The 15,864-nt window shown below is 34.8% G+C and overlaps 1 protein-coding gene across 1 annotated transcript in view; it reads right to left on the reverse strand.

Moving 5' to 3' along the window:
- Positions 1–10,371, reverse strand: part of LOC106684951 (zinc finger autosomal protein) — an 11,628-nt gene extending 1,257 nt beyond the window's left edge. The window contains exons 1-5 of the mRNA XM_067051344.1: positions 10,245–10,371; positions 8,697–8,765; positions 2,487–2,552; positions 1,942–2,010; positions 5–229 (exon numbers count right to left, since the gene is read on the reverse strand). Of these exons, the coding sequence (XP_066907445.1) occupies positions 5–229; positions 1,942–2,010; positions 2,487–2,552; positions 8,697–8,765; positions 10,245–10,371 (556 nt within the window). The remainder of the gene's footprint in view (positions 1–4; positions 230–1,941; positions 2,011–2,486; positions 2,553–8,696; positions 8,766–10,244) is intronic.
- Between the last annotated feature and the right edge of the window lie 5,493 nt (positions 10,372–15,864).

Genomic DNA, 15,864 nt, shown 5'->3' on the forward strand with positions numbered 1-15,864 from the left:
TCACAGTGCGGACATTGATATGACTTTTCTCCTGTATGACGAGCCATTATATGTTTTTTCATATTTCCAGATCCTACTGATTTATAATCACAGTGAGGACATTGATGGGATTTTTCACCAGTATGACGGGCCATTATGTGTTTTTTCATAGCTCCAGATACTGCTGATTTGTAATCACAGTGAGGACATTGATGGGATTTCTTTCCTCTATGGCAAGTATCCTTGGTACCTATAAGCAATAAATTATCACATTAATAAAATAAAACAAAGCTATTAAGTGGAAATCAATCAAACAGTCATTATTGTATAAAAATAAAAACAAATCTTTTACAAAATATAATTAATGACTTCTTATCATTTTTCTGCTAAAATATTTCATACTATTATTACACAGGAAGGTTGGCTAGCAAAATGGCTTGAAGAGATTCTCTGACTTTTTTTTCTCTGAATTTTCCCCTCTATGTTCAACACTATAAGCGAGATCGTTATAAATGACGTTCAGAGGGAACTATATAAAGATTGACTCTGGTGCCAGAACGTTGAAGAGAGGTATTACCTTTGATCAGGATTGATCTGTACACTAGGTCCTCATCCAGTCAGAGCTGAGAAGCCCATGAAGCTTAGGTCAAGTCTTTGAGGATGCTATAAACCCAAGGCCATCCGTGCCCAGTGAAGAACCGCATCCTGCTCGAGGTGGCTCTGCTTTTGACTGAACATGGCGGATCTAGACGGGAAAGTTGATAAACATTCCTGGTGGTCGGCAGCAGCAACCACCAGTACTGATTTGGGGCTGAAAGCGGTAATGGCTGGCTGGATCACTGTTCATTCATTATTAGACTAAGCTGAAGAACTATGAGGGAACAAACCCTTAGAAATGCAGCTGAAGTTGGAGATAACGGGACGAAAGGTGCAAATATCTCTCACAATGGTTTAGAAAATTGGAAAGTTACCACACAATACTCATCATAATCAAAAAGGACATAGACCAAGTGAGGTGTCTCTCCTGCAGCATCCTGCTGGGCAACTAGAGCATCTGGCCCCAATCAGAAGGGGGCTTTATGCTTATCTCCCCCATCAAGGAGTTAGGACTGGGACCAAGAGCATAAGCGGCAATTGTAGCCTTCGTGTAATTTTTGCAACTACAGCACCAGTATTGTTGCGGCCAACATATGTTTACTAATTGTTTCCATTTTCTAAAAACAAACAAATGTATCTGTGGTGAACATTGCGTATTAGCATGTTTTTATTTGTAACAGAGGTTTAGCTCAAACCAGTATGGTATACATACACTAGCCCATGCACCCTTATTTCTCTAGTGAGTCAGTGCTAGCAGGCTGGCCAACCCACATACTCGCTTCGAGCCACGGCGGGCGGCTCTTCTCCTCCTTAAAGACATTTCTCTACTAGGGGCCCCCAGGGTGATATATAGACAATTTTATTTTCCGCAAATATAAAAAACAACAATTTATGTTTTTTAATTTTTATAAATAATTTTAAATTTTGTATTTTTAGAAGCTCCTTTTTTTTATATTTCTAGTTTAAATTTTTGAATGTTTTGTTTTAAAGTTTTTATCACCATGGTGATTCCCTCGCCAAAATAACAAATAAATAAATCATCATAATGTTTTCCCCATACTATAAAAATTAATCAACCTTTTCTTTTAATTTCCTTAATATTTGTTTTAAATAATTCAATTTCCAATGTCTTTGTCCTGTACATTATTACAGTTGACATTTTTTTATTTTATTTTTCAAGAGACATAAAATATCACTATAATAGATTGATATCATATTATTATTAAATTCATTCAGAATGAAATCAAAATACTATTTTTAAATAAAATATTTTTTTTATAAAAATTGATACCATAATATATTATAAAGTTCTTTGTACCCTCGTACAGTGCCTACTCTTTAGTTAATAAGATAAATGTTTCTCACCTTCATCTGGAACAAGCAGTTCTTCTTCTTGCTCAACAAATGTTTCTTCTTTTACATGAGCAAGTCCACCTGCTGATATGAAAATAATATTTAAAACAAGGAACAGGAACCATCTTCTTACGCATAAAAAGAATTTAATAAGCCCATCCAAGAAAACAAAATTTTAATGCATTACTCTTTCATATTACTTAACACACATTGTAAATAAAGATGACTTTTGAAACTTAAAGATAATGTTTCAACATAATAACAGATAAGACAGAAAGCGAGATTAAAAGTAAAAATTATCAAACATTTTAAATACTATAATAACAGGAGTAACTTATAATAAAGAAGTAAATAAAATAAAATACAATGGCCGAACCAAATGAGGACCCAATAAGAGAAAATACTGCTCTAAGAGTTCCTCCCAACAACGACCGATGTGGAGAGGTGTGAAACAGTGAAATGACAACAGTGCTTAAAGTAACTAGAGGAAATAAAGTACTAGAGTAGAATCAATCTCTTTTGATTTTTTTTCTTTTAATAAACTCAAAATGCCTTACCTTCATCTGGGATAAGCAGTTCTTCTTGTTTCACAAATGTTTCTTCTTTCACATGAGCAAGTCCACCTGCTGATATGAAAATAATATTTAAAACAAGGAACAGAGAATATCATACTATTTATGAGTATTAAATGCAATATCAAATATTTATCTTTAAGGCGAAGAGCTAAGTAAAAGAACATGTCTTTCCTCAAGAGAATATTTTAAATACTCCTTTCTACAAAGCACTTGTTTTAATTTTTTTATGACCTGTTCGCTCAGACGTGGTTCTCAGAGGCTAAACCAATCTCTCTTAACTGACCTGCTGGTACAAATGTTTATATGATTATATGAAATATGTAATCATGTTATTTAAAAAATAAAAAAGAGTTGGCAAAAAGAGTCTACCGAACTATCTCGAGTAGAGTTGGAAGTGTGAACTCTCAATAATAACTGATCACATGAGCCCTTCAATTGCCACCGGACTGATCCGTTAAACAAGCCTAACCCAGGTCTAGTCATAGCACTGGTGGTGTACACTCTACTTGAGTTATAAAGGTTCATTGCCAACATTACATATTAAATCTTTTCAATTATATTATGGAAACCGAGCAACTACCAGGTGCCTGTACAAAATCAAACTTAATTTTGATGCACAAAAAGGGTGACAAAACAGATGTAGATAGCTAACGGGCTCTCATTTATAAATAACATGACTAAGTTATTTACTCATAGGATTCAAGTTTGGACTAAAAGTGAAAACCTAATTCCAGAAAAACAAGCGGGATTTCGAAAAGGAAGAGGCTGCATTGAACAAATTTTCTCACTAAAGTCACTGATCAATATTAATCTCCAGGTGAAGGGTAGCTATGTTTATGCAACATTTTTAGATTTTAAGAGAGCGTTTGACTCCATTGACCTTGAGCTGCTTTGGAGAAAATTGTTTGATTTCGGTATTATTGGGAAGATAGTGAGACTTCTTAATGCCTTGTACAATACAGCAACAATGCAAATAAAAATAAGGAATGAGATATCAGACAAAATAAAAATCAGTTCAGGAGTAATACAAGGTGAAACTATTAAGCCGGATTCTATTTACTATATTGGTCTCAGACATTATATCTTACTTTGAAAATAGCAGTGGATCTGGTTTACCTCTAGATGGCAACAATGAAGTTCTAATGCTCCTATTGGCAGACGACATTGTAATTTTAAGTAACTCATGGCATAATACCCAAAAGAAACCTAAGAACCTTGAACAGTATAGCGCACAACATTCACTGGTCTAAAACCCCGAAAATCAAAAGTTCTGGTACGCTATAAGTCACCACAAAATTGAAGTCACTGTTTTGGCAAAATAAACCCTTGGAATTTACAAAATGTTATAACTATCTTGGAGTTCCATTTTCAACATCGGAAAAATTTTCATTAATTTTTTAATATTAATAAAGAACAAAAAAACTATTTTGACAGGTGTATCTAATAACTTATATTCTAAAGATATTGAACGTGCTTTTAATTCCAAATATAGTCACATCTATAGGGAAATCTGTTGTTATAATTACCCAAAACTGCAAAACTACCTCAAATTTATTGATTTATTTATCTTTGCAAGCTGCGAACAGTGGGTGGTCTGAGAGTTTTGAATAATGACCGCCTAGCTCCGTATCATCACTCATATCCTAACGGCTGAAGAACTTAGTAAGTGCTGCAGTCACCTTATCACTAATGGCATAAAGCCTTATCATGATCTTTGAATATTTGATTGTTGAGATTCATAGAAAGAGATATCTCGATACACATATCTATGCAGGCACGAATGACTTATCATTGGAGAGAGTTTTAGATATTAAAAGTTTTGAACAATGTGTTTTACTTTATTATTCTTGCATTTTACTCCCATAGTTTACTTAATAACCTGTAATTTTAAATCTAATATTATTCGTGCATTAATATATCATATAAATATGGCCCATATTGTGTTAACTGGTACAATGGCAACAAATACATCGCATTAATGCAACTAATAAAAGTATATTTAAGTTTATAAAACAATGTTTCTTATAAAAATTGTAAATTTTTTTTTCTGTTTTAATTAAGTATATTTAGTTAGTTAATCAACAGTGAGACTTAGTTTATATTGATCTGAACAATTTGTTGGGTGTATGTATATATAGTTGACCGTAAAAATTGATATATAGGAAGATGGTGAGGGTTGTGGTCAAAGGAACAAAAATAGTTTACAACTATTTATTTTCCGACGTTTCACCCCCCTTTGTAGGGCTTCATCAGGGCTAAAAAGATACAAAATGATACAATGATAAGAGTAAAAATACAAAGATAAGATACAATGATAAGAGTAAAAATACAAAGATAAGATACAATGATAAGAGTAAAAATACAAAGATAAGATACAATGATAAGAATAAAAATAAGTAACAATGGCAAGAGTAAATTTTTTTATAAAAATACGTAAAATATATAGTTAAAAAATACAGATGTACATAAAACAAAAAACAATACGGGGAAAGAAAAAAAAAATATAGAGATTAAATAAACGTCATGAAGAAAATAATAATTACACATAAATAAGTAATAATAAAGATATAAAATGATAATAAATGAGCAAAGAACAAGTCGAGACAACCTACCTGTTCAAAGTAAAAGGGTGAACAGTAGGCAACAATGAAGCGGAAGCATGGAGGAGTGGGAAGCTAGCTCCTCCCACCAGCCGTTGGTTATCTTTCAATTTAAAATACGTCACGTATACAGGAAGTAGTGATAAAGATATGACGAAAAATGAAAAATGATAAGAGAAAGATATAGAAATATGATAATAATAATAAATATAATAATTTTAATTTAGGAAAAACTAAGTAAAATTAGAATGACACATATTGTTACTAATAATAAGAGATAATACTGAAAAAAATAATACAATATAGGATGTAATGACAATGATTGTAAAAGAAGTAACTAATAATAATTAAAAGTAAATTAAAAAAAAAATACAAAGAAATAAGTAAGAAAAATAAGTAAACAATGATAACAACTGTAGTATTTATATATCATGAAAATAATCATTTATCTACACTGATAATAGTAAAAGTAAAGATAACAGGAGTATTATAAAAAACAAAGTGAAACAAGGTAATTTAAAAATCGGAAGTGAAAGTTTACAAAATAAAATAAAAATATATATAAAAGTACAAGGTGAGATGTAGAAAGAAGTATATAAAAAGATTAAAAATAAATAATAAAGTATAGAAATAAGTGAAAAAAAGTGATGGAATGTTAACAATATAGGTGATGATAATGATAAGTTAAAAGAAACATTAGAAATACCAGTTTACCAAAAACAAGACAAAGTAAATATGAAAGATAATAAAACATAGATGAATAAATATAAGTAAATGCAGCGATGGATAATATAAGTGATAAAGAGATAACAAACAGGAGAAAAAAACAAAAAACAAAAGTATAATAGAAAAATGTTTGATGATGATAATAAAATGAGAATACAATTATTTAGTCTTAATTAAGTTTAATATATGGCTGTATGTATGCAATATACAGTTTTTATCGATTTTGTGGTTAACTGGAAGGGATTCAAGATGTATATAAATGGATTCTGAGATGAGTCTCTTTTGATAATTTGGAACAGTGGCTAAAATAGTGGTATGGTCAAAATCAAAAGCATGATTAAGTGTAAGGGCATGTTCTGAAAGTTTGGAAGCGGATGAGTTGTGGGAAGTTATAGACAATTTATGTTGAGAGATACGTGATCTGAGGTGGTTTTTAGTTTCACCTATATATGAAGAAGTACAGTTGGGGGAGGAGCAAGGAATCCGGTATACAACGTTAGAGCGGTATTGGAGTGGAATAGGATCCTTGGTGTTAGTAAAAAATAAGATAGTTTATTTTGAGATTTGAGTCCAAGACGTAGTGATGGAATTGTTGATTTTAAGAATTTTTGTATGTTGTCAGTGAGAGAGGGGACATATGGAAGGGATCTATAAATCGAGAGCGTGGATGGTGGATGTAGAGAGTTTGGGAAAGGAGAAGTAGGCGTAGAACGGTTGATGTAAGAGTTTACGTACAAAGCATTGAAAGCAGTATCTGCCTTTGAGAAGGGACTGACAAACCGAACAAGCGCAAACATTCCATTTTTCCTCTTCCTATTTGATTTGGTGGGGGAAGACTCCCAAACAAGCGAAATTGTCAGAAGTTTTCAAGGAAGATTATAGGTTATTATCTCTTTCTGAAGAATAAGAAATAAATATTACTGATACTGATTCTATTCAATGAATTTTTACTCACAGAAAATTAAAAAGAAACGTAATGAGGATTTCAGTAAAGTAGGTAAAAAAAATTGTTTTATGAAAAAGGAAATCATTTCTATTTATAGTGGCGTCTGAAACCTTTAAACAGCATTTTTAAAGAAATTAAAAATTAGAAATTTTTCACCTTGATTCATCTGGAGGATTTTTTTTTTTTTCTTTGGTGGCCATTGTTCAAATAATCGTTCATAACTCCTCTACATTTTATACAATTCCAAAGTTAATACAACCGTTGGAAAGCTGTACGTCTGGTCTTTTAACCTACATTAGCAAAATTTAGACTTAATGCTCATAAATGGGGTGAAATATTTGTTTTAAATAAAGAAAAACTTTTCAGATGTTCTAAATTATATAAACGGCTTCAAAAAGCATATATATTTTTTTTACTATTTTTTAACAGTGTTCAATGACTCAATTTTATATTATAATACATGCCACTTGGTTAATAGTAGTAATTAAATAGGGTGTACATTAGGTATGTACAAGTATTATGCTTTAGGAATAGAACATATTTGGTCAAACATAAAACATCGTAACTTAAATTTTAGGAATCACCTGCTTTATTTAAGGCTGATTTCATGAATCATTGAAAGAATATTTAGGAAATTTATAAGAAAAATTTTAATGTATGAAGAGAAAGAGGGAAAACAAAAGAGGAATACTTCTTGTATCTTGACCAGAATTTGATGAATGGTTTATACAAGCTGCTTTCTATGATTATTGCTGTTGTATGTTTACTTTCATTTATACTTGTTAAGATGCTCATACAAAGTTACTAGTAAAAAGAATCTCAATACATCCAGGTTAAAAAACTTTTTATACAATGTATAACAATATGCATATTTTTGTGGATGGTTTCTAAATTACTCCAATAAATTACTGAAGGAAGAAACAAATATGAAAAGGAAAACTAATGTACCGGCTTAAGTGGAAGTATCATCAGTTAATTAAAATGGAATATAGTTAAATAATTTAATAATCACACAGATGAAAAAAATATATACCCATGGTTTTTAATTTAAAAAAATGGGTAACCTCTCATATCCTTAACTTAGCAGCCCAAGAATAGGGAGTAAAAGCATTCCAAGTCTCTACCCAATTCTGAACTGAAACTAACTGATTTAATTTTAAAATCATATGATGAGTTTAATCAAAATATTTACAGTGGTTTTTAAGGATATCAAAATTTTGTAACACCAAGTACATAAAATGGCACTTTTAGTAGGATAATTTTGTCAAAAAAGTGACCCAAACATCCCAAGCATACACCTGCCTTAAATGTATAATTTCAGTTTCTAAAGACTTTATGTTTTTTAAACTAGGCTGTTAATAGACATACACATATAAAGATTTTTTTGCAAGACTTGATTATTTGGACTAAAAGACCTTAAGACCACGATTACACTTCTTCCCTTTACTATACTTATACAAATTCTTCGAAAATAATTTGTCAATCAAATGAAATAAAAATTGTGAAATGGAAGGGGTAAGAAAGGGAAAGAAAAAAGGAATGAATTGAAATATTGATATCATGTATATAGACTACAATTGATTGAAAAAGGAAACTGGGGGGGGGGGGAAACTGCTTTCTTCCTTTTTTATTACATCATGTAAATACATGTAATTTATATAAGTCCGATCAGATTGATTAGTATACTGTGTAATGTAGCAACCCGATTTATTTGGGCAGCATGGATGAATTAAGCATTTCTCTCACTCCCTTTCATTTAAAAGAAAATATAAGTAAAACAGAATAAAGCAAATAACATAAAATACTTCATATTCTGCTCTGAAATCGCTATAAACAACTTCAAGAAACAGTAGAAATCATCAGGATCCTACAAAACTAGTAAACATTAATAAACAAAATAATTAGAAAAGAAAAACTTACATGAAGAGAAGGTTCCATCAGCCATTTCTCTTGGTATAGAAAAAATTAAAAGACCAAAATCAACAGTTCCTGAAAAAAGAAATAAAATGTACTTAAAAGCTTTTAATTTACAATTATCTCAAATTTCTTTAAATTGTTTTTGGGCCTTATGCAAATTGATAATGAATGTTAAATGATATCAGCAATGTTTAGAAGATACATTTTAAGTTCAAAGCACATTCTCCCACAAAGAATAGTAAAATACATTGATAATAAAACTGAAATAAATAAAAGATATAGCATGCTTTAAATATAATAACTAAATGTTATCAAATAGTTTAATCGAACTTACGGCACAACAAGAAAAACCTTCCACTAATTGTTACACCAAACTATTTGAAATTTGTTGTTGATGAACGAGTAGGTTCTAACGAGTTGTGTAAAATAATAATTCCTAGTTATTTTGGAGGCAAAAATAAATAAAATAATTTGTTTAATATAGTTTAAATGATGATTATGATAGTAAAAAATATTCATATATTATAATATAAATATATTTTTTCAAATGGAGGATATTGAATACTGGTACAACCTAACCGACTACAAAATTTAATGATTCAGAATGCAAAATAATTATTTGAATAGGGACACTTGTGCAAATAAGTAGTTACAACATTACCAGGAGTGTAAAGACGTTGAGAGGAGGCCTGCACTCCGCGAAGAATCTAAGCATAGGTATAGGGTATATCGAAACGGAGTGCGTTGCCCAAAGAATAAATCCTGAGACGAATTTATTGTATAGGTATCTCGTACAGGGTGGCACTGGGCAAAGTTAAGCCGTCACAGTTAATGGCAGCTATTGGAGTGAGAGTTGCCCAGGCAACCACCCTGGAGTAGGCTGCAAAGATGTATATAGACTATACATGCCCTAGGGATGATCCGTCCCAGGATAGTGCAGATGGTGGAATGGTTAGATGCACCATGTTATAGCTACCAGGTACCGACCTATGTCCACCATAGGATATATGGGACGTTCGTCTTACAGTGGACAGGCAAACGATTGGAAGGTCTCAGAGACTGGATGGCTTTGATACTGCAATCCTCACGAACAGTGCCCCTTATATCGAGGAGGAATTATTGAATATATTCAACGAGTGTTTGGATAAGGGGCACTTTCCAAACAAGTGGAGGATTGCAGACTTGAAACTGCTCTAAAAGGGAGGTGGCAAGGATAAGGAAATCCCAAAAGCCTACCGACCTATATGTCTCCTCCCAGTACCTAGTAAGGTCCTGGAGCATATGATCGTCCACAGCCTTAGACCAATCCTAAGTGCTGCAAGCCATCCAAGGCAATTCGGTTCGACCCGTGGCAAGGGAACTACGGATGCGCTGCTGAGAGTGTGGGAAAATACGTGTTATTGATCATGTTTGACATCTCCTCCGTTTTGACAGCGTTTGGGGGCCCCGTGTACTCCAGCGGTTCCAATAGCTCGACGTCCCAAGTAATCTATACTCCCTTGGAGGCAGTTACCTCAATAATAGGAATGTCAGGATAAGGGTAACTGTTACGAGGTTGAGAGAAAACTACTTTGTCCTTCTGAGTTGTTCGAGCTGCGGCTGGAGTATCCTTGAGATTCCTGGAAGCGTCTTGTGACATGCAGATAGCGGTTTCCCTCTGACGAACAAAGGCGATCATACTGTTAACCGTGGGAAACTCTTGGATTAACCCCAAATACAGTTCGAACCGTCTTTTGGTTAGGCCCAATGTCCTTAATGGATCCTTGAGTCGCTGATTCCTCAGAGCATCGACGCGTCACCAGTAAAATAGGCTTCGTATTTCTGCAGATCGCTCCTTACCCCCTTACGGTCGAAGTCAATTACTCTATGAATAAGCAAGTTAGCCAAGACGCGGGGGTTCTGAAATGTCTCCATCACACGTTTCTAGTCTAATTCATATGAATTTGATTCAACGGGGAACCTTGAAGTTACAGCTGCGGCTTCACCCTCAAGGAGCCACTGAGGTAGTGGAACTTTACGATGTTCAGTAAGGTCAGCTCATTATGTTTCAATGACACAAACATATCATGGAAGTGCAACCACTTCAGAAGATCACCACAAAACGTAGGGATGGGGATCTTGGGTAATTGCGGTTTCTATGGGTTGGATCCATCTTGGCTGAACGTAACGTCGAACAAGCGGGAGGAGTGCTGTCTGATGTAGATTTCCTTGCTTGACGGTATCACCAGCCTTCATTATTTCCCCCTTTAATGCGTCGTAGAGTTGGTGCCAAGAGTCGTCGGGAAATGTATCATCTTCTCCGAGAGCGACAGTGAGTTCCTCACGCTTAGTCAAGAGCTGCTTAGATTCGTTCAGCCTCACATTAAAGACGTAGGCGTCTGCGTCAATTTTGAAAATTCCGATTATGTTACGTTTTAAAACTCGCATCAGCCTTTCCAAGACAGCGGTGCGAAAGGGAATGATCTTCTTTGAAGGCATAATTTTAATGGCGAAGGCGAAGAGTCCTCTGAACAGAGAGAGAGAGAAAGAGAATTGCGAAACGAAATATGTCGAAAAGTGAAGGAATTAAATTGCAAGAACGCTACCTTATCTCCATAGAATATTCTCTCAAACGGGACAACTTAAGAACGAATGGAGTTTAAAAATGTAAATATTGCTCTATTGTGCTATAAATAAGAGATAAATCAACAAAACATACATAATTGAAGTGGGCTTAAAGTAATAGGTAGAGTAGTATCTTGACACTTCTTGTAACTTAAGGCTTTACTTTAATTGACAGCTTGTTAATTATGTTGGAGCGACCTCAGCAACTTCCATACACCTGTGACTACACCTCCATGTTGGATACCCTTCCTTGACTGTATTATAATTTTGCTGTATTCCATGTGTGTCAATCTATTTTTTCTATTACAAGTTTCGTTTAGTTAACAGTTATTTTTAATCTTTCCCTCATCAGGTTATGGGCCCAGGTTACGTAAACTGTGAGTTAAGTGATTGAGTGTTTTTTTTTTTTTTAACTTGAAGGTAAAATCGGGTGACTTCGTTTTTTGTGGTCGGATTATCGTGTGTAATCGATCTTGATTTTCGTTTTGTTTAAAATCGAACTGATACCGACGTAACAATGGAAGTGCGGCCGATGGATTTCAAAGTGCAAGTAGAAAAACTAGAAGGTCAGAAAAATTGGAGTAGATGAAAAAGACATATCTCTCTGGGTCTCAAACATCATAAGGTACTGGACGTTGTTTCAGATGAGTTGGCTCTAAATGCTGATGGTTCTAATAAGGCCAATTTTGAGACTAAAGACTCTCTTGCTCAGTTAATTTTGATAAGCACTTTGAATGCAGTACATGAAGAGCTCACGTCTTCCTGTGTCACTGCCAAGAGTGTGTGGGATAAGTTGGTGTCTACTTATGAGCAGAGTTCTAGCCAAAGAGTTGATAGACTACTAGAATTATTTTTCTCTCATTAAGTGATGAGTTCTGATAATGTTGTGAACCATGTGGCGCGACTTCAGCATGAATTCAATGAATTGAATGTTGAATTAAAAACACTGTCACAATCTGAACTCCCTGAATTTATTTTGATGGGTCGAATTATGTCTACTCTTCCCCTTCCTTATTTTGAGTTTAGAAGTGTTTGGGAGAGTGTACCTATTCAGGATAGAACTGTTAATAGTTTAACTGAGAGGCTTAGGTTAATCGAAATTAGGCTTCCTGGAAAAGATAGTAAGGTTGACCATGCACTTATAGCCAAAGAATCTTATAAGAAGAAAGTAGCTGTTGGTGGCAAAAATCAACCAGCTTCAAAGACAAAAAGTTCTGTTTTAATTTGTTAAAAATGTAATGGGGAAAATCATATGGCCAGGAATTTTCCTACTAAAATAAAGAAAGAGACAGAGGATAGAGGTACAGAATCCTTGAGCACCCAAGGGCATGCTTTCATTTGGCATGACATGCTTGCTTTGGGTGGTGATCAGTGGGTTGCTGATACTGGTGCAACATATGACTAGCTCCAAGGACTATTTTGTTTCCTACAAACAATTTCAGTCGCCTACGTTCATTCAAGTAGGAAATCATGATCTGATTACACACGATAGCCCGACCACAAAAAATGAAGTCACCCGATTTTCCCTTCAGATGTTACAAACTGCTTGTCAGTGTTTATTTATGAATCCAAAGCAGCTGGACACTCCATCAGGGAACTTTTCTGTGATAATGGTCGGGAATTTATTAATGCGGGTGTTCAAAAACTACTGGAGGAGAATGGAATATCACTTAGACCAACTATTCCTTACTCACCTTAGCAAAATGGTACATCTGAGCGTGAGAATAGAACGCTTGTTGGAGCTGCACGTTCTACGTCAGAATAGAACGCTTGTTGGAGCTGCACGTTCTACGTCAGAATAGAACGCTTGTTGAAGCTGCACGTTCTATGATACATTCCAAGAATTTGCCTGTAAAGTTGTGGGCTGAAGCTGTCAACACATCTGTGTTTGTTCTCAACAGAACTGGACCAACTGGTCAAGAAAAATCTCCGATTGAGCTGTGGACACAGTGTGCACCACCCAAAATTGACAATTTTAAAATTTTTGGGACAAAATGCTTTGCCCATGTTACCAAATGCAGACGTCGAAAGATGGACAAAAAGAGTGAACCTTGTCTTTTTGTTGGTTACACTGAACATCATAATGGCTTTGGTCTATGGAATATTACCAAAAATTCCATTGTTTTGGCTAGAGATGTCATTTTTGATAGAGAGTCTCCGATTTTGCATTTGGTGAAATTGTCTGGATCAGAGCTTTTGAAGAGAGAAGAAGAAACCCAAGCTGAACACTATCTAGAGACTGGATCTGATTCTGAAATGAAAATATTGGACACTTCTGGACCCCTGCTGGAACTTTTTCCTGAAGCTGAAGTTCAACAGGATAATACAACCCCCAACATCCAAATGGTAGAGGCACCTCGTCGCAGCACTAGGGAGAAACGACTTCCTTCATACTTGTCGAATAATTATGTTCTAATCGCAGAACAGAACATGAGTGTCAGTGAAGCTCTCCAATCATCAGAATGTGACTTGTGGAAACAAGCCATGAAAGAGGAATTGAGTTCAAAATGACACGTGGAAGTTAGTGGAACTGGCTGAAGGGAAGAAGGTGATAGCCAACCGATGGGTGTTGAAGGTGAAAAGAAAACCTAATGGTGAAGTTGAACGATACAAGGCGCGATTAGTAGCTAAGGGTTCTGGACAGAAGCAAGGAGTTGATTTTGAACAGACATTCAGTCCTGTCGCTCGTTTTGAAATAGTGAGAACTCTTTTAAATGTTGCAGCTGATGAGAACTATGAACTTGGACAATTTGACATACAGACAGCATTTTTGTAAGAGATAGAGGAGGTCTACATGCCTCAACCTTCTGGCTTTGATGATGGAAGTGGAGGAGTCTGCTGACTAAAGCGCAGCTTATATGGGTTGAAACAGTCACCAAGATGCTGGAATCACCGCTTTGTACAGCTCATAGAATCGCGTGGTTTTAGGGCTTGCAATGCTGACCCTTGCCTTTTTGTCAAGGAATGTGGAAATGGGTGTAGGCTCATGGTTGCCATCTATCAAGAGATCAAAAAGTAATTGACCAATTTCTTTCAGACTTGACTAAGGAATTCCGGATCACCACTGGGTCTTTGGATAGCTTCCTGGGGATGTAGATTAAGAGAAAGAAGGATGGCATTTTTGTGCGTCAGGAAGCATACACAAAGAATATCCTTTCAAGATTCAATATGATTGATTCAAACCCAGTTTCTACACCCTCTGAGAAGCGTGCTAAAGAAGTTGAGGATTCACCTTTGGATAAGAGTGTTCCATATCATCAGGCTGTTGACAGCCTGCTCTACATGGCCATGATTACTCGCCCAGAATTATCGTATGCAGTAAGCACAGTTTCGGAGGTTCTAGACTCTCCAAAGAAATCTGATTGGCAAGCTGTCAAGAGAATCTTCTAGTGTCTGAATGGCACCCGGGAGTATGGGCTGTTTTATAAATCAGATATTAAACTAAAGTTGGATTGTTATTCGGACTCAGACTTTGCAAATGACAACTTGTCTCGACGATCAAGAACTGGGGTTTTGATGACGTGTGGAACTGGTGCTGTAAGTTGGTCGAGTTGTAAACCGCCAGTTACTGCTTTAAGCACTACAGAAACAGATTATATTGCAGCGTGTGAGGGTGCCAAGGAGATGGTATGGTTTCAGCGACTGTTGACAACTCTACATGGCATTCTACAGTTGTTGGTTGACAACCAAAGTACCGTACGGATGATACAGAATTTCATCGCCGAACAAAACACATTGAAGTGCGTTTTCACTTTGTACGTGAGAAGTAGATGAACAATGAGTTTGAGCTGCAGCATGTGCCGTCAGTAGTCGTCAGCTTGCTGATGTATTCACGGAGAGCCTTCCTAATGGATCTTTTGTCAAGAATCACACATCAATTGGTGTCTTGAGCTTGGGAGGGTGTATTGGAGCAACCTCCATACACCTGTGACTACACCTCCATGTTGGATAACCTTCCTTGACTGTATTTTAATTTTGTTGTATTCCATGTGTGTCAATCGATTTTTTCTATTACAAGTTTCATTTAGTTAACTGTTATTTACTCTTTCCCTCATTAAATTAAACTTATAAATGAAATAAAGCGAGTGTTTTATTAAGTTTATCCTTTATCACTGTGAGATTAGGGTATGTTGAATGTTGAGTCAACAAAATTAATTTGCAATTGAATTGATTTAATGATTTGCAAATATACATCATGTAATAGATTTGAAATGTTTAATAAACTCTTTAAAGTTAGTTAGCTCTCTCTGCACATAAAGGATACACTTTGAAAACTTTCATAAATAAAATAGAAATAGAGCAACTGAATTTAAGATACATTAAAGAATAAGGATTGTTCAAAATAAGATAATGAATCCTAATTTAACTCGATAAAGCGCTATGTCATAGCAAGCCATTTCCTTCCTAAATATTGACATTAAGCTGTAATTACACATGTACTAAGTACAGAAATATTACACGACTTAAATGACCTTTTCTTTTGTTCAGGTGGTAAGAACAATAAACTAGATTTATAAAATACTATTTCACTGAACTATGATTAGAAATTTATTTAAAAATTAGGAAT

This window comes from Halyomorpha halys, unplaced genomic scaffold (genome assembly GCF_000696795.3).
Source record: "Halyomorpha halys isolate HHAL.00 unplaced genomic scaffold, Hhal_1.1 Scaffold1281.1, whole genome shotgun sequence".
Lineage (NCBI taxonomy): Eukaryota > Metazoa > Arthropoda > Insecta > Hemiptera > Pentatomidae > Halyomorpha > Halyomorpha halys.